This window comes from Zootoca vivipara, chromosome 6 (genome assembly GCF_965207765.1).
Source record: "Zootoca vivipara chromosome 6, rZooViv2.hap1.1, whole genome shotgun sequence".
NCBI classification, from domain to species: domain Eukaryota; kingdom Metazoa; phylum Chordata; class Lepidosauria; order Squamata; family Lacertidae; genus Zootoca; species Zootoca vivipara.
In genome coordinates, this window is record NC_142589.1 from 12,989,660 (window position 1) to 13,009,614 (window position 19,955).

The 19,955-nt window shown below is 44.3% G+C and overlaps 1 protein-coding gene across 11 annotated transcripts in view; it reads right to left on the bottom strand.

Annotated features, from left to right (window-relative positions):
• The window catches only part of KIF1B (kinesin family member 1B), a 132,450-nt gene that overhangs the window by 57,370 nt on the left and 55,125 nt on the right, over positions 1 to 19,955 (bottom strand). For 3 of the 11 annotated variants that reach the window (XM_035118329.3, XM_035118326.3, XM_035118330.3), the window contains exons 9-14: positions 19,176 to 19,241; positions 14,055 to 14,130; positions 13,070 to 13,148; positions 12,388 to 12,530; positions 6,314 to 6,447; positions 1,232 to 1,311 (exon numbers count right to left, since the gene is read on the bottom strand). In XM_035118329.3, the coding sequence (XP_034974220.3) occupies positions 1,232 to 1,311; positions 6,314 to 6,447; positions 12,388 to 12,530; positions 13,070 to 13,148; positions 14,055 to 14,130; positions 19,176 to 19,241 (578 nt within the window). Of the gene's footprint in view, positions 1 to 1,231; positions 1,312 to 6,313; positions 6,526 to 10,265; positions 10,305 to 12,387; positions 12,531 to 13,069; positions 13,149 to 14,054; positions 14,131 to 17,816; positions 17,835 to 19,175; positions 19,242 to 19,955 lie in introns of all 11 variants that reach the window. The other 8 variants (XM_035118327.3, XM_035118322.3, XM_035118328.3 and 5 more) reach the window with 5 other exon arrangements.

Sequence of the window (19,955 nt, forward strand, 5' to 3'; positions counted from 1 at the left end):
TTCGGCATGCAAAGCATCTGCTCTGCTACTGACCTACAACCTTCCCTCTGGCAGATTCACTTACTGAAGGGCCGTAGTTTGATGACAGTGCATTCCAATTTGTGCAACAAGGAAATTTTTGACCCAAGGTCTCCTCCAACCCTAGGATAACCTAAACAGGCAAAGCTGTATTAAGATTTAGGGCAATGGTGGGGAACCTGTGGCATTCTGAATATTGCTGTAGCTCCCATCTGCTCCAGCAGGGATTACAGTTCAGGGATGATGGGAGTGGAGGTCCAACAATGTCTGTAGGGCCAAAAGTACACACACAAACACCCCTGGTTTAGAGCCAGTTATTTTTACTATGGCAAAACCATCTGGAAATCCATCATTCTCTGCATGTCTCTATGCTACACTCTCTCTAGCTCTCCGGACAGATTTCCCATTTCTAGTTGTGACATTTGAACCTTCTCTCCTCCACGGTTAACTGTCTTTTTAGTCTCCCTTTCTTTGCTTCCTCCCTCATGCTCTTTTATCTCCTCCTGTTGTTTCAGGCACTTTGATCATGTAACTCCTCACCCCATTTCCTACAATATGGTGGGTTAGGGTTAGACATACTTTTGAGGGTTTTTTATTAGAATCTCATGCTTCAACAAAAGCCCAGCGCAAAGTAGCAGTGTGAAGGGTGGAAGCAGACAACTCTCAAGTAGGTAAGGACCAGGGTGCCTGCTCAGCTCAGGAAATGGTTCCTTGGGCCAGAGCTGAGCTCAAAGTCATTTCACATCAAAATACACTCCTGATGCCTGTCACATAAACAGCTTCATTTGTTAATGAATTTAAGGCATAAAATCAAACACGCACAATGTTGAGGTTGCTATAGTTAAAAACAACCATAAATCCTTGGCTAATCTACTCCAAACCACCCAAAGATCCTCAATAGATCCTGATCTATCATTCTTCTACCCCTGTCTCACACAATATGCCTCACACCACCCTCTCACATGCTGTACACCAAGCCTGTTAATATCTCTCAAATCCTTCAGCAACAAAGCCATTCCTGCAGAACTCTGGTCTTAACCTGGTCCGTTAGGTCCTTTCCTGCGACTATTCCTCCACTGCTTTTTAGTAAAAGTCCTCTCCCTTTCCTACTGTTGGAAGCTAGATAGCCGATGAGGTTTAGCTGCAATCCTGCCCTCATATGGCTTAAGATCCTTTAAGCAAACATAGATTGTGGTTTTATGTATGTGCGAACCTCTCCATCCTAATCGCCTCTGTCTTCCGCAGTTTCTCCTCCCACGTCTCATTCAGTTCTGCAATGATCTTCTCAGATTCCTGCAAAAAAGTCCAACAGAAAATTAGAGGTATGTTCAAGGAAGCTACATCTAAATACCCATTTCTCACTAGCCTACTTGATGAAAGAAGTTTTTACATTTAGCTGAATCAAAAAATGAAACAGAAGCATAAAAATGAACGATATGAAGATAGTGAGCAGCAAATACAGTGATCAACTTGCAGTCCGGAGTCTTGGGTCAAATCCGCCATCTAATGAAGGATGAATTAGGCCTTAGAGCACCTTTACAAGATATGTTTTGTATGCCACCTAGAGAATGTTACAGATGGGTGGCCATAAAAATTTAATAGGAAATACTGCTTATGAGGCTGGCAAATTTTAAGAGCACCTGACCATGCTACCAAATCTGCTTGTGTTAGAAATCCTGAGAGGTCTGATACAACAGAACTTGCTAAGAAGGTGCCAAATTTGCAGAAATATCATCTGATACAACAGAATTTTTCAAGTAAGTGCTACGTTTGCAGGAATCTCAGCTTATCATGGAATGGACCACTCCCTGGTTCTTCCCCAGGCACAGATGCACACACATGTGCATGTACAGAAGTACAAATATGCTTTCACAAAGGAACCTGATTTGCATGTCACGATAAGCCAAGCCATGGTCTAGTATGAACATGCAAAATCCAGGAGAGCCAACCATGGTCACTACCCCATACCCTGGTCATTTTGCTGCTGTGTCCACTATTTAGCTTAATGCTGTTGATGCTTGACTCCTCTCTCCAGTAGCCAAATGGTGCCAATATCTTCAAGAACCCATAAGGCAGGGATTAGAAACATCAGGTGTGAGGGCCAAATGTGGCCCTCCCCAGCCTCACTACCCAGCCTTCAGTAGTCTGCCCAAGCCATGTACTGCTCTGTGCCCGCTTAACTGATAATGCCTCTGACCTGCTTGGATGGAGAGACGTGTGTGGAATGTGCATATAGAAACCTGCCTTTTTTGCACAATAGAAATGGAGCCTGTTGTACAGATGTAGGGGTCATATCCTTTGCTCCTCCCACTTTTTCCTCTGGCCTTGCCCGCTACTGGCATATGGTCCCCAGGAAGTAACACAGAAGGAAATGTGTCATTCTGGCTGGGTGACAAGTTCCCCACCATAAGGCATGGTGGAATCCAAACCATCTAAGAGCCTTCAAGGAACACCATGCAGGTCCAACACCAACATTACTCCACAATTCTGATTTCCACCCCCCGTCAACAGCAAGTTTGGCAACTTGTGCACAAATGATAGTTTGTTCCCACAGCAACTGGTGGGAGGGGAGGGAATGTTTCTCCCACTCTCATTCCCCTTTGGAAAAGACAAATATCAGGGCTGTTTTTCTGCTGTGGAAGCTTACTCTAAGAGCCAAGAAAACAGAGGAAGAAATAAAAAAGGCCGGGAGGGGGGAGTGTTTATGTGAAAAGGGAGAGGCTGGAGTCCTTTGTAACAGGAAACACACTCTTATTTATCGATACCCCAGTGGGGCTAGAGATGATCTGCTCATTTCCACATCTCTATTTGCTTGTCATTTTGAAGTTCATGATGCCCTCAGTCATTAACTTGTCAGAAGATGCTGCCTTGCCAACTGCTTCCATTCTCCTGTTCCCCTTCAAAATGCCGGAGATGTTGCCTTGAATGCTGATGAACGGGGAAGACTCACAGGCAGGCTAGCCCAGACATTAAGCTATGGGGGGGGGGTATATGTTTGAATCACCACTTTATGACAGAGCGCCAGGCAAATGCAGAGACAGCACTGTTATCTCCATGTCAACGGCATTTTTGTAAAAAGCACAATGTGCGTGCTAGTCCATCCAAATTGCCCTGGCAGCTTTTCAAATATGGGAAGAGGAAAAGAAGAAGGAAAAAAGGAGGAGGGGCAGGCAGCATTTAAATTCACAACATTAACCCGCCTGCTGCTTCACATGCCCAACCGTGGGGGAGGAGAGGGAGGCTTTGGTAAAAGCCGAAAGATTGCTGCTGTGCTCTTTTGATTCTGTTCCATAGACAAAAGCCTCCATTGTCCATGTATGGGGGGTGGGGGCAAGCATTCTGTGAGCACTTCACATTTGTAATCTCTGGGGTCCAGGTCTTGGTTCTCCGTCTTCCAATGTGATCCTTCCAGGAAAGACTGAATTATTATTGCTGAAATAAACTCTTCATTTTCCTCAGCTCAACTGAACATGGAAAGATGTTTGTAAGTCTGCCACTCAACCAGTGGCTTTACATGCTGGTATCCTTATTTTATAGGAAGGCAAGCAAGAACATCCCAATAAAAGGCCAGGGATTTCAACCTTCATCTCACACAGGCAAAAAAATAAAAATGCTTAAGGAGGCATCTGCATTGCAGGCGTTGGGCTAGATGGCCTTTGGGGTTTCCAACTCTACAATTCTATGATCATTGCCATAAAAATTTAATCTCAACCAATGGATGCACATACAGTGGTACCTCGGGTTAAGAACTTAATTCGTTCCAGAGGTCTGTTCTTAACCTGAAACGGTTCTTAACCTGAGGCGTGCTTTCGCTAATGGGGCCTCCTGCTGCCGCTGGCGTGCGATATCCGTTCTTATCCTGGGGCAATGTTCTTAACCTGGAGCAACCACTTCCTGGTTAGCGGAGTTTGTAATCCAAAGCGTCTGTAACACGAAGCATCTGTAACCCAAGGTACCACTGTATTGGGGAAGGGCCGTAGCTCAGATGTAGAGCATCTGCCTTGCACACAGAAGGTCCCAGGTTCAATCCTCAATGGCATCTCCAGGTCGGGCTGGGGAAAGACCCTTGTCTGAAACCCTCGAAAGCCTCTGCCAGTCAGTGTAGACAATACTAAGCGGGATGGACCAATGGTCTGACTCAGTACAAGGCAGCTTCCTATGTTCCACAGGACATTCCCAATCCCTACTGCAGTTCTGACATCGGTGCTCATGGCTAACTTTGTCCGGGCATTTAAAAACTGTCCCATATATCATGCTGGTTGAATTGGTTTTCAGTTCTGGCATTTTGGTCACACTCTCTCTCACTGGGTGCCATATTGTTAGCCTGACAAAGAAGCAGCACTGAGGCCTTCTGGAAACAGGGTCTCTGCATGGTCCAAGAGTACAATCGGAAGGTATAGGAAGCCACAAATTTGAGCAGATCTGGATCTGCCCTGTCCCTGGATGGGAGGACCTCTTTGGAAACTGACATCCATCCTCTCAAAAGTCACGATGGAAGGAAAGCAGGATACAACAATGCAACATTGCACAGCCCAAGCTTAGCAAGTTGGCTCCATTCAGAATTTATGGCTTGTTAAGAGACACTTTAGATCAGGCATAGACAACCTTGGCTCTCCAGATGTTTTGGAACTACAACTCCCATGATCCCTAGCTAACAGGGCCAATGGTCAGGGATCATGGGAGTTGTAGTTCCAAAACATCTGGAGAGCCAAGGTTGCCTATGCCTGCTTTTGATGATCAAGGAATTTCCATACAAATTTGCTTTAGAGATGAATGGATTTTAAGCATCCATAAGAAACTAAATGTTAAGAGATCCATCTAGCCCAGCATCCCATTACCAAGCATAGTAGCTAACTGGATGCCTCCAGGAAATCCAAAAGGAGTCACTATCTCTCTCCAGTGTTTGCTCCCCAGTAATTGCTATTCAGTGACACACTGCCATCAGATCTACAAGTCACATAGATTAACCACGGACAGCCTTATTTTCCCGTGCATTGAAAGATACCCAGCCAGTGGGGATCATGACATCTTGTGGCCACTATTGCCATTAATTTGTTAAGTATTGTGCCATGGACTTTCCTTTGCCCACCCCATATCTCCTGCCAATTGGTCAATTTCATTGGATGACCCTGAGTTTTACTATGGTGTGGTGGGGAGGAAAAAAAATATCTCTTTATCCACTACTCTCCCCCCGGCACTTCTACTTGAATTCCATGACTTGGCTCCTCAGTTTTAGTTGTATGATTTTGAAATAGCCTGCACCGATTTCAAATCTTCCCAACCATCAGATGGCTGTTGCATTAGCATTTACCAAAAGGAATGAGTTCACCTTGCAAGTCCCACTAATGTATTTGTTTTGCTGTCTTTGGAAATATGCAAACTACACCCAGGAATGTTTTTGGATACAAAGTGAGATCCCAACAATGTCCTGCAAGCAGTAGCAAGTATTTAGTCAATGATAAAAAGCAATCATTTAAACCACTCTTGCCAAACCCACAGCTGTGTGTACGCTTAAAAGGGGGGTTTCTATTAGTTCAGAGAAGTTAATTATTCAGGGCAGTGTGGAGTTTGCAATTTTATTAAATTGTTGTTCTGCCCCCTTCCTAGGAGCTCAAGGCAGCAGAGATGGTTGTATCTCCCATTCACTCCACATCACAACAATCCTGCAAGGTAGGTTAGGCTCAAAGATGAGAGTGGCTCACCAGAAAAGGCGACTAGGGCTTCCTCAACAGCACTCTAACCAAATGGAAGTTCTGGCAAAGAACTTAATCAATTAATATATAAGCAACTATGCTAATAAGTAAGTCTGAGTATCCTAGCATACATCACAGAATTCATTCTGCATTTGAAAAGGGAGGAGTGAGTGGATCTTCCTGCTAATGAATGTTCTGCTTAGCTCCTGTCCTCTCCAAGCTACTGAGATTTCACTAGCACTGACAAAGTATCTCTCAAGTTTTAAGAAGCAAGGAATTGAGGTCCCCTCTCCCCACAATGAAAGCTCATTCTTCTTCCAGGCCTGTGCTCTGGTTTTGTGTTGGAAGGCTACGTGTCATAGCCTTCCATGTTGTGTTGGAACTCCATGTCATTAACTGAGCACAGAACCAAACAGGCACCACCCCAAATGTATAGATCAAACACATGGCAAATACTGAAGTAAGGAGAATGGCTACAGTGGAACTTCCCCATCACTCAGAAACGAGGGTGTCCTTTGCTCTGGATGACTGAGACTGATACTTCTGGGGTCCTGATGCTTACCTACAAGAAAGGAATATGATGAGGAAGGATATGTCCGTACCTTCAAACGTTCAATGGCTTCCTCTCCTCCAGGCGTAGACATGATCCGTTCTTGGATACTGGAGACTGACGTTAAGCCCACCTGGCTGCTGAGAGAGCAGGAAGATGGGGATGCAGTGAGGGAGCCCATGGATGCTGTGGAAAAATGGCCAGGACGTTGATTCTCTGATGCTAGCAAGTATCTGTGTTTATTGTTCTGAAAATCTTTCAGATCTGAGAGAGAGAAGGGAGGGAGGGAGGCAACAGACAGGAGGGGAGGCAGAAATACAGGGATGGAGAGAGGAGAGGCCAAGGAGAGAAGAGCAGAAAAAGGAAGGTAGGGAGGAAAAACAGGAAGGAGATACCCGTATAAGAAAGGTAGCACACAAGCAGCAACAGAGACAGGTTTAATAGGACTAGATGGCAGTTATGAAACAGAGGTCCTTCCAAGAAGCTTTGCCTGTTTGTTACACTCATTTGGCATGGCCCTGAATCAGGTGCTTCCTCACTTGATGGGTGGTTGGAATCCATGAGGGGTAGGGTCTTTTTCGAGAGTGACACCCCAGTTGGGACTGTTCTTATGAGGCGTGCACCTGCTCTTTAAGAGCTAATCATCCCTCACCACTAGCAATGCCAGCCTAGCAAGATGGACCAATGGATCTGATTCAGTGTAAGGTGGCTTCCTGTGTTCCTATGGGCTAGATGGGCCAATGGCAGCTTCATATGCTGGTCCCTCCACTAATGACCAGACCATGCTGTGACATAGGGACTTGCATGCATCTTTGGATAGGATGGGTTTAAGGAAGGAAGAACTCATGTTTGGGCACTTCCTCCTTCTTCAGCCTATGCTTAACAGGTCAAATATGTACAGAGTACAACAAATAAGTTGTGTTTTTTAAATAAGATGTGGGGTGAGTTTTAATTTGGTTTGAAAACTGCCATCTATAAATACGGAAAAGAGCAGGGAGGGTGCAAAGAGAGGAAAGATTCAGGAACAAGAGAGCTGCCAGGATTCGGCAAGCGGGCAGGGCAAAGATGGAGCTGACCAGACCTCCTGTGGAATAACTCATGCATTCACAGCAGAGCAGGAGCAGGGACAACAGGGAGGAGACAGGAGTTGCACTTGCTGCGACTGCTGCACAGTTTGCACAGAGCATCATCACACCCTTGCGCCATGCATGGTTCTCCCTCCATGATGCTGCAGCTGCTGGTGCTCAAGGCAGAGTTAAAAGCCGACAAGCTGGAAGCAGCATCAATTTTTTTAAAAAATAATAATTAAAAGAGAGAGCGAGAGAAAAAATGCCGCAAAGCAAGAGCCACTCTGAAAAAATTTACACTGCCAAGTATCAGAGTTCAAGGAAATTCCAGACAGACCCCTCTCATCCATCATGTTATTTGCTTCACTTAGGAATGGCAGGAGTAATGGGCAAGGCTGCAACTCAGACGAGAGTATCTGATACATATGTGTGTTTGTGAGTGTGTGTGCTTGTATGTGTAAGTATGTGTACACACACACACAAACAAACACAACATCCTAGTCTTCTGATTGTCAATTGTTTAAAATGATGATAATAATAATAATAATAATAATAATAATAATAATAATAATAATAATAAATTTGTACCCCACACATCTGACTGGGTTGCCCCAGCCACTCTGGGCGGCTTCCAGCACATATAAAAACAAAATAAAACATTAAACCTTAAAAAGCTTTGCTATACAGGGCTGCAATCAAATGTTTCCTAAATGTTATATAATTACTCATCTCCTTAACATTTGATGGGAGGGCATTCCACAGGGTGGGCGCCACTACCAAGAAGGCCTTCTGTCTGGTTCCATGTAGCTTCCCTTCTCGCAGTGTAGAAACTACCATAAGACCCTCAGTGCTGGATCTCAGAGTATTTTTATATTGCTATAACCTGTCCTGGGACCTCTGTTGAAGGGTGGGTAAAAAAAAACAACCCTCTAATAATAGTCTATATTGGGGGGGGAGTTTGTCTGTCCGTCTAGCTCAGGCATCCCCAAACTTCAGCCCTCCAGATGTTTTGGCCTACAACTCCCATGATCCCTAGCTAACAGGACCAGTGGTTGGGGAAGATGGGAATTGTAGTCCAAAACATCTGGAGGGCCGAAGTTTGGGGATGCCTGGTCTAGCTTTTCTTTATGTTTCCGGCACATCTCAAGATATCATAACCAATTTTTGCATGATGATTTTGCATGATGATGAGATCATGGTTGTGTCTACGTTTGGACACAATTGAATGCCCTTTTGAATGAAGATATTAGACAGATAAGGGACCCAGGTGGCGCTGTGGTTAAACCACTGAGCCTAGGGCTTGCTGATCAGAAGGTCAGCGGTTCGAATCCCTGTGACGGGGTGAGCTCCCGTTGCTTGGTCCCAGCTCCTGCCCACCTAGCAGTTCGAAAGCATGTCAAAATGCAAGTAGATAATTAGGAACCGCTACAGCGGGAAGGTAAACGGCGTTTCCATGTGCTGCTCTGGTTTGCCAGAAGCGGCTTTGTCATGCTGGCCACATGACCTGGAAGCTATACGCCGGCTCCCTCGGCCAATAATGCGAGATGAGCGCGCAACCCCAGAGTCGGTCACGACTGGACCTAATGGTCAGGGGTCCCTTTACCTTTTACCTTTTTATTAGACAGATATCAGAGAGTACTGATTAATTAGTATTATAACAAGGGCTTTTTTCAGCCAGAACTAACCGGAACTTAGTTCCAGCACATCTCAGGTGGGCTCCATTGCCATTGTAAGAGAACAAGGGAGGCGCTCATGAGTTCCAGCACCTCTTTTTCTAGAAAAATAGCACTGATTATATCCAATGTTAGTTCTACTCAGAACAGACCCCTGAAGTTCATGGACACAACTAACTTAGGTTTGCAATCACCCTGTAATCTTTGAATGAAGGGTGGTATAAAAATGTACTAAGTAGTAGTAGTAGTAGTAATAATAATAATAATAATAATAATAATACAACCCTAAATAAAGAAATACTATTTGGGCTAAGCCACCAGTGCTCCCCATTTCTAAGGGAATTTAAAAAACCCATCACACTGGTGGAATCAACTCAAGTCACCTCAACTGCACCTTTTGCATGGTGGTTTGAATCCAACTCAGGACTAGGCCTACTTAAATCAATAGATACGGTATGCCTAACTTCAGTCATATGAGTACGTTTGGCACTGGATATAGCCCTCTATCTGAGATTAAGAGAGATGGCATCTTAATGTTTGCCCTTGCATTTCCAGGAAAATCCAATTCAAATTCCCACGTATATTTGAAAGTTATAAAACAAGGAAAGGTTTTCTTTCCCTAAGAAATATAAGACAGTAAGGAAAGAAGAGCTGCCTTAATGAATCATATTCGTTATATATCCCGTTACCTCATTATCATTGGGTATGGTTCTATTTTTAAATGTGAGAAATATCTTTTCATGGGGATTGGGATGGGGCGGGGGAGAGGAACACTTTGGGGGGCGGGGCGGTCCTGAATGAAAATAAACTGAACGGTGCCAATTCCAGCCCTTTTCAGCTGGCAGTGCATTTACAGTTTAAAATGGAATTTAAAAGAATTCAATATTTGTTCATGTTTTCTTTTTAACAAACCAAAACAAAATGCCACCATCTTTCTTCATTTGTTGCCATAAGTTGCATACTTTTGTCAAAGTCATGGTCTCAAATCCTGTTAATTCAAACCCACTCTAGCGCTACACTGTTATCACTCCTTAAAATACAAGCTTTGAGTTTGCGCTCTGCCCTAAAGCAGCCTGAAAAATGGAAGTGGTTGGCAAGTGGCCGGGTTCCATGGAAAGAGATTGGGTTCCGTGCTGCTAATGTTGGTTTTAAAAAGGTTCTGCCTGGGATTTCCTTGCGAGGAACAGCATGTAAAGCTTGCTTGAAAGCTGGCCCAGCAAAAGCCAAAAAAGGTTAGAAAGGTTACTAATTCCACAGTACACACATTTGCCTCCACTGCCAGAGAAATCGTCCAATGCATCAACTGGAGGTAGGAAGTTTAGAAGGGAAGATACAAGAAGGGTAAAATATCTAGGATTAATAGTTGACACAGGAAAGGGAAGAAAAGCCCAGGCACTGGATACAAAGAAAATATCAGATTCTCAAATAGAACACAATCAATTTACCTAGTTTTGTAACAATCAGGGAAAGGGGGGGGGGATCTCAACAAATCTAAAGCTGTTTGTTTCACAGCTTTTTCTTCTTTCATCCATTCATTTCAAGGCAAAGGCATACAATGCATACAGATTGTGCCCTCGTTAAGCCTGATTAAGTCAGAAATGTCTCTTGGAGACAAATAAGCACCCACAACCCAAAAGGCCAAAGCTCAACATCAATTCTTAAAGTCAGAGTTACTTCAAATGCATTCACAAATACAATGATCTCTTATTTTAAGTTTCCTTCCTCCCCCCTCAACCCCCTCGAGAGAAATAAGTAGACATTTTTTACAAATGCCCTGCCACCCACATTGTAAAAAACAGTCATCCTTAGCCAAACAGAGACCAAATTCTTACATTCCTGGTGCTGTGTGTGGTTGCCAAATCCCATTGCTGAATGTCCATGGCAACCTCTGAGCAGTGAAAAGAAACGACAAGATCATGTTAAGCAGGAGCGATTCATGTTCTGGGATGGAACCACTCTCTCAACACTGATGGGAATATTGGGAGGGTGGTTCCATCCCAGATCATGAAGTGCTCCCCACCACATGGTGGGGAGTACAGCCCCTTCCTCAGTAGATTCACTGAAATTAACGGACTACGGTCAACTAATTTCAATGGGACTACTGCCTGTGGGACTTGGTTGGATACAGACCAATGTTTCCTTATATTGATCTGCTTGATTTCTTTTCTATTGTTTTCATTTTTTGCCATTTGCACACCACCCGATGTATTCATATGATGGTGTAGTATACAAATTGAACAAATAAGTAAACAAATAAATAAATAAATAAATAAATAAATGATTATTTTCATTGTGGCCAGGATGTGGGGAATGCCAACCTCACTATGTTGTGAGGTGGATAAAAAGCTCTTGAAGATTGTTTCTTGAGGGTGGGAAGTGTTTCAACATTTTCACCATGTAACAATGGAAAAGGCATTCCCAGAAACGCAATCCTCTGCAGCTCTTTTGTCTTTCCAAGCAAGAGACAAGAGTTGTTTCGCTTGCATACACCGTCTACTGGATAAGTTGCTGCTAGCTGTTATGGCTGTGTGCTTCCAGGAGGTCATGTGCCTCTGAATTCCAGCTGCTGGGAACCACAAGTGAGGAGAGCACTGTTGCACTCAGGTCATGTTTGCAAGCCTTCCAGAGACTAGGCCATTGACCTGATCCAGCAGACCTCTTCTTAAGTTCTTACTTCATTGGAGGGTTTTTGTTTGTTTGTTTTTTACATTACTGTGCTCTGTGGGTAGGCAGTGAGGAATCAGATATCCAATAAAGGGGTTTTAAAACCAGGTTGCTTGTTCTGTGCCAAAATCATCCGTAGGTAGCCGTAGGAGCTTAGCTGCTCCAACCTCTCAGCCAAAACTTAGGGCAAAGAAAATGGAATCTGAATTGCTTTGTTTTGGCAGGGGCCCTGAAATGGAAGGCAATCAGAGTGGAAACTGACAGCCTGAAGACACTGTTGGGATGGAGAGCTGGAAGGCAAGTGAGGTGGTCGATGGAAAAAATGACTGCAGCTGGCCCAGCTTTAGCTCACTTCCTGCAGTGGGACCCATTTTCTGGGAGCCCCCGCATTCACCGTTAACGGGTAGGAAAATATGTATAAACTTTCCAGAAAGATGGAAGACTATACAGAACACCACTCAGCAAAACTGTTGGCCTCACTGCTAGCCTGGAAAGGCTCCACACAGAATTCGAATTTGAAGCAAATGCCGCTGATGAAGTTGAGATTGTGGGGTTGCCAAATCCATGAACTTGGTTCCATTCTTCCCCCGATGTGCTCCTCAGTCTTTCAAATCCACCGAAGTGCCTGGATTTCCCAGCCTGCCACCCCCAGCTCTGAAGCCGAGTAAGAGGGTTATCTCCCACAGCAAGACCCGGAGCTTGAATCTGTATAATCCACTTACTGTCAATAATGTCTCCGAGCCCTTGAGCACGGAGGAGGTCCTTGAGCCGTGTCACTTCCTCCTTCAACTCCCTCACCAGCTTGGCGTTGGGATCCTCGTTGATAACAGCATTGCATTTGATCTGCTTTGCCCGATCAGCGTATCTGGAAAGACAGGTGTAGGGTCAGTTCATTTTAAAAAACACACACACACACACACACACACACACACACACACACCACCACCACCACAACTCTGCCACATTTCTAAAGGTCAAATCTGAGCAATGTGCAAGAGCCTTGGCTGATACCACTTTCTATGACACAGTTATTCCCCTTTGGGGAAGGGCAGCAGCTCAGTGGTCTCAGGTTCAATCCCTGGCATCTCTGGGTAGGGCTGGAAATGTCCCATACCTGAAATCCTAAAGACCTGCCGTCAGTCAGTGTAGACAATCCTAAACTAGATGAACCAATGGCAACTTCCTATTCATGGCTCAATTCCTCTCACTGCATGCAATTTTTAGGGAGTTTAAGCAGAGTCTTCATATGATTCTGCTGCACTTCGTTACACTACCAAAACTAACTAAGATGAGTAGAATAAAAGAGACCAGAATCAACCTCCATTTCACATTTGCATGCTACAAACAAGGGAACTAGATGGGCAAGCAGCAGACCTGCCCCCGTTTTGACACCACGTTCAATACCTTAAAGTGCTTAGTGTTTCATCGTAGTTTATGTCTGCCGGGCTCAGAGCAGCCACCATGGCCGTTCTTGAGTTGCCACCTATGAAGCAGAAAAGGGTATCCAATTAAACAGGACCTGTCAAAGTTGACTGCTAACAGCACTAATGACAGACTGAATCACAAATCCAGGTTCCACAGCCAAGGCATTGGAAGGTCAACAAGAAATTAAACTGGCTCTTTTAAATGCTTTTATTTCCTCAATATACAAAGCATATATATAAGTGGGGAAATTATATTTTAGGGTTGTATCCAACCTAGCTCTACTAATAGCAGACCCACTGAAGTTCATGGACCTAAATTAGTCATATCCATTAATTTCAGTGGGTCTACTCTGAGTAGGACTAGTATTAGATATAATCCTAAATATAACCTTCAGGTATCTTTTTCCCCTCAGAACAATGAAGACAGGAAGTCTTGTATCATTGCAAAGAGAAATAAATTCACAAGGACATAAGCTTTCATGGAATAGTGTCCACTTCATTAGATGCAGCCACAGTGTACAATATTGAACCTCGGAAATACCACAGAGGTGGGGATACTGTGGCTCTCCGCATGAAGCTGGACTCCAACTCGCATTCATCCCAGCCAGTATGGCCAATGATGAGGAATGATGGGGGGTGTACTGCAGTAACACCTGGGAAGGGCACACAAGGCCCCCCCTATGCCTAGTCTGAAGGCTCTTGGGAACTAGAAGCACCATCCAGAAAGGAGGCTCCCTGCTGTATCTCTGCATGGAAGCTGTGGCCCTCCAGATGTTTGTTGGACTCCAATTCCTATCAATCCCAGCCAGCACAGCCAACTGTCAAAGGTAACACTGGGAGTTGTAGTCTAGCAATATCTGGTGGGCCAAAGATTCCCCACCCCAAAATACCAAGTGTAAAACAATGAAAGGTAATTAGTAATTAGCAGGGAACTAATAAAAGGTGGGGAAATTAGGTCAACATACCCAGGTTTTCCCGAAGCAGCCACGTCAGCACAGAATCCCTATATGGAATAAAATCAGTCTTCTTTTTCTTCTTACTCTGCAAGAGGACATTAGCATTTAAAAGCTAGTTGCCACACACACAAAAAAGGAAGTCTCCACAAAGTTGTGTGCACACGTTTTCCTGAAACTTTCAAGAAGCAACATCTGAAGGCATGTTTTTGCCAAGAAAATCTCAAAGTGAAACAAAAGCTTCAGGAAGCAAGTGCATACTAGAGTTAAAGCTACAATGTTTTAGTCAATTGATTAGACTAAACAGATCTTAAAAACTATCATTAAACAATTAGGCAGAAGAGTTTTACAGGGAGGGTTGAATGCTTCTAAGAAAGCAACTGCTGAAATTAATGTGTGTGTGTTTTTAATATACTAACAGTTGTCAAGGTGGGCAGCTAAAATGCTACATACCATCTTACCCAAGTTACAAAGACGTCTAAAAGTGGGTGGGGGGACAAAGCAAGGAGAGGATTCAGGGCTGGGATCTCATGAACTACTTTAATCCTGCCTGAGTGCTTTAGCACACCCAGAGGGATTTTAAATTTCTCATTCTTCAAGCAGCATTCCCCCTTGCTGTGTAGCAAAGAGATTTCAAAAGAGCCCTCCATTTCAAAACATGGCTTGTCTTGTAGTACATTGGGCTCCTGTCATGGAAGCATAAGCCTAGAAATTTGCACATGTGCATGAACAAGCCCTGCCAGTCTTTGGATCGCGACCAGGACGTTTCAAGTTGAAGCAGGTGTGACCAACTGGCAGCCGATAGGCCCCATCAAGCCCCACAACAAAAATTCTCACTACAAAACATTTCCCCATTCTTTTGTACACACAGAAAATGCTTTTGTATTGCAACACAAAGAGGGGTACATCCAATGCTGAGCAGACCCATTGAAATGAATTCACATGGCAAACTTGGGTCCATACATTTCAATGAGTTTGCCCTGAGTAAAACTTAGTTTGATGCAACCCAAAGATTCCACACATACTTGTATTATTATTTTCTGGCTTTGCCTGAAATCACATATGCCAGGCATCTCCAAACTGCGGCCCTCCAGATATTTTGGCCTAAAACTCCCTTGATCCCTAGCTAACAGGACCAGTGGTCGGGGAAGATGGGAATTGTAGTCCAAAACATTTGGAGGGCCGAAGTTTGGGGGTGCCTGACATATGCTATAAGAGTGAAGCACCTGTTAGCAATCACCATTACTACAGAACCTGACTGATCAACAAATGGCCCCCCTGGGCACTTTCTGAAGATAACATCTTCTGCTCTACTAAGAGAACAGAAAGTTGTCCACCCATTGGGTTAAATTGACTGTGCAGATGAAATAATTGCAGACAGGATAGAAAACTAAGAAGCTAAATATAGCAATATGTGTACCAACATTGTAAGTTGTATATTTTATCCTCAAATGAAGGGCGAAATAGAAATTAAATAAATAATAAATAGGTAAATAAAATAAAAGTTCGTTAAATTCAGAGAGAAAGGTTAGGCTAGAATCCTTCGAATTGACAAACTGGGCTTCTACATGCAATGTGTTTTTGCTTTCTAAAAAAAAGGGGGGGCGCTCAATTACACTCCAAAGTGGTACAACCCAGATATAAGTTGACCACCTCAGTAAAAAACAAAGTTAATCCAAAGAGACTCTGGAAATTTCCACAACTCTCTGCAAGCTTGAAGCCAGACACATTTGGAGTACAACACTAAGATTAGATCAACGGTATCCTGTTTTATTTAGAAATTAATTTTCAGCAAGACAAGAAGCAACATCAGCTGAATTATATTTGAGTAAATCATCAGCTGAATTATATTTGTGCTTACATACCACTGGCCTTTTACCTAAGAAAGGATAACGGCCACCAATGAAGTGGGTACAGACAGATGGAAGAGCATTTAAAATTACTGAAGGGGGTGGGGTGGGGAGAGATTACTGAGGACAGAGAGAGGTCAGAAAGCCTTAGCTAGCAAAATTAGACTGGATAGGTCCAATTTTATGTTGCCTCCCACACACACAGACTAATCCTGTACCTGGTTGAAGATTAGAAGGATTTAGGAAGTGTTCACAGGAAAACACAGACACTGTCAGGAAGGAAACAGCTATGAAGCAGTCTGTGTAGATTTTGGCACAGTGCAGCAGTGAGAGGTGCTCCTGAACACCCTACTTTTGAAACGTCCTACCTAAAAAGTCCTACTTTTGGCACAGGACTGAAACATGCTACGCAGGAGACACCCACAAACTCCTTCCCACATGCTTTTTTAAAAAAAAACAGCTTTGCTCTTGTGAATTAAGAATCCTTCCCTTGGGCTACAAGGGAGTGATCTAGGAGAACCCAATGCTGAAGCAAAGCATTTGTAGACCTGGTCACCCGTGGATGGGAGACCACAGCAAGTGCCATCTGACTTTTAGGCAAAGCAGTAGAGGTGGGAAAGGAAAGAGCAGGCCTAATCAGAAGTCAGTTTCAATTGCATCCATCTGGATGTTTCCACTGCAATAACTTCAAATGTAAAGTAGCAGCCTTAGCAATGCATTATTGCATGCAAACCACCCTAACACACAAGCAGCTCAGCAAATGCCCCTTCTTACTCATTTGAGAGCCAACAGTAAGAGAGAGGGGAGTGCAGACTCCCAGGTTTTAATGGCAAATAAGAGTTAGTTGGGCATATGCTCTGCTCTCCCTGGTTGGTGGGAACCAGAAGCTTTGAAAGCAGGGAGGTGGGAAGTTCTGTGGTCCTTCAGGTGTTGCTGCACTCCATCCCCAATCAGCCTGGCCAACATGGCCAATGGTCAGAAGTGATGGGAGACAGGAACCCAACAACACCTGGAGGACCACTATGTCCCCATCCCTGTTCTAAAGCTTTGTTTCAGAAGAAGCAGCGATAAGTAAGTGCATGTTACTTGTACTGCTAAAGAAAGGGAAAACCAAGTTAGTTACAACAGGAGCAGGGATCCACTTTGTGCTCTTGTGAATCAAGAATCCTTTCCCTTGAGATACAGGGAGTGATCTAGAGGGACCCAATGCTTCTGAAGCAAAGCATTTGTAGACCTGGCTAATCCCTTGGATGGGAGACCACAGCAAACACCATCCTAGAGCAAGATGGAAGTATAGGATTTTTAAAAAATAAAAATAAATTAGACTGCTCCTTTTCAGAGACGGTCACTTATATGGTTGAGTCCAAACACCCATTTTGGTGACTGTGTTTATTATTTATTTCATTTATTTAAAAGCATTTCTAAACTACTTAAGATTTTTTTTAAAAAAAAACCACACACCTGTAAGTGTTATAAACTATGTACAGTGTGGCAACATCATCCCTTAAAACAAAAATAGAAACTAAAACCAACAAAATAACATAAAAGCAAGTAAATGGTGCAGCAAGTGAATTTCCTACATAGGGGGCTGCACTAGATGGCTTTTGAGGCCCCTTCAAACTCTTTGAGATTCTAAAGCCAATGGAAATACATCCTTACACATGGAACCAGTGCAACCCTGTGGACCCCTGCTCCTAGTTTCTTCTGGTCTAAAGACCCGTCAGCACCAGAAGTGGGGGAACCTGCAACACTCCATATGTTGCTGGATTTCAACTCCCATCAGCCCAGCCAGAACGATCAATGAGGAAGGCTGATGAGAGCTAGAGTCCAGCTACATTTCGGAAGGTCACAGCTTCTCCACCCCTGGTCTTCAGGCTATATCATGTTTCAGCTGACAGCAGCTACACTTCCTCTATCATCGTACCTTGCTGGTGCAGTTATCCTAAATTTGGAAGCATTGAAGGAAGAAAGGAAGAAGATATGGTTAAGTTTGTGGAGCGAGGAAGTAGAGGGAGTTTAAATAGGCATCACAGATTCACAGATGCACTTCCAGAGTTACTTTCCCAAGGAACCACATCAGTAAGCTCCTCAAAACACTTTCCCCAGGTGGTAACCTTGAACCTGTGTGGGACCGGGTGGTGCTGTGGGTTAAACCACAGAGCCTAGGGCTTGCTGATCAGAAGGTCGGCGGTTCAAATCCCCGTGACGGGGTGAGCTCCCGTTCCCCGGTCCCAGCTCCTGCCAACCTAGCAGTTCGAAAGCACATCAAAGTGCAAGGAGATAAATAGGTACCGCTACAGCGGGAAGGGAAACAGCGTTTCCATGTGCTGTTCTGCTTTGCCAGAAGCGGCTGGCCACATGACTTGGAAGCTGTACGCCGGCTCCCTCAGCCAATAAAGTGAGATGAGTGCCGCAACCCCAGAGTCAGTCATGACTGGACCTAATGGTCAGGGGTCCCTTTAACCTTGAACCTATGGAGAGTCTGAATATATGAAGGGGGGCTACTGTAGAGCAGAAAGCCTTAGAAGGGAGGACAGGAGCTAGAGGGGCTTCAATCATGTCAATTTAGGAGCTTAGATGGAGCATAAGGGGAGAACCCTGCCACGTGCAGGAAGCTCCAGGACTAGGCATTATCAGACATACGCAGCATGTTAAAAGCCTGGCTAACACTATACTCAGCAAAAGAGAAGCAGTCACCTCTGAGCTAGGCTTAGACCACTTGGAACAGCAATAAGGAACCACTGGAGATTCAGATGTTTTGGATTCCAACTCCCATTAGCCAACATGGCCAATGGTCAGGGATGATGAGAGTCTGAGCCCAGCCACATAGAGATGGAGCCCAGCCCATGCCCTCTCTAGTTTAGAATTACATGATGCCAGGGATGGGACAGGTGAGCAGGTTTTTCCAGGGACAGCAGCCTCATGTGTCAAATCAGGAGCCCTGCTGGCCCCAGTTAGTTCCCAACCCAAATCATCCCAAAATCAGCATGTCTGAGGCTCTTTAGTAGGTGGGGAGAACTGGGGTAGAGTCTCACTATTTCCAAATAGTAGATTGCTGAAGCCCTCTGCCTTTGGAAAGCTACAACAAAAAAATTCTACTTGGGCACTAAGTAGTATTTAAAACAGCTGTTAAAACACTGACAGTTAACACGCAATATCCTGCCACACCCTCCTGAGGCAGTTGTTATTTTATTGATGTCTCGGCATGCTACTAGGCCCAGGTGGGCTTGTAAAGCTCATGGTTTTCTTCTTAAAAATGAGTATGAAAATTATTCGGACTTACCACTTCCGCTAAGGCTGAAATTACTTTTCCCAAGGTGGTGAGAGACTTGTTGATATTTGCTCCCTCCTAGAAAAGTAAATCAAACATTTGATTTTGAAGCTGTCCAGATAGAAAAGGGCAGTCTGGAAAAATGAGACACTTCACCCCCCCACCCCCCACACTTTTGCTACAGGATATATACACCTATGGCTTTAAGGATTCCACTTCTTTTGTACATTGTGTGCGACTCCATGCATGATACAGCATCTCAGAACAGACTCTCTTTACCTAGTGGTCACCTGTGTTGGTCTAGGATCTGACCAACAGGTATATGTCATGCATAGGTCATCACTGCCCTAGAATTCCTGGAGATGCAGGCTGCATTTTTCCCTTCCTCCAGGAAAGCGGCAGGGACTCTGGTTTCCCCTCTGCAAACCATTAAGCCCCATCCATACAAGAGGAATAGAAAGGGCTAAGGATCACATAGAATCACAGAATCAGAAGTGTCAAGTTGAAAGGGTCCCCCAATGGTCATCTAGTCCAACCCCCTGCAATGCAAAATTCTCAACATGCAGTTCCTCAACTACTGGGTGGGACCCATGAGCAACAGGCACTCCAATTCAGGGTATCAATTGTACTCTTATCTCATTTTCTACCCCCCACCATGGCTGAAGATTGCATAGCTGCCAAGTTTTCCCTTTTCTCGCAAGGAAGCCTATTCAGCATAAGGGAAAATCCCTTTAAAAAGGGGATAACTTGGCAGCTATGAGATTGGCTAGCAAACATCTGACCAGCTGTTTA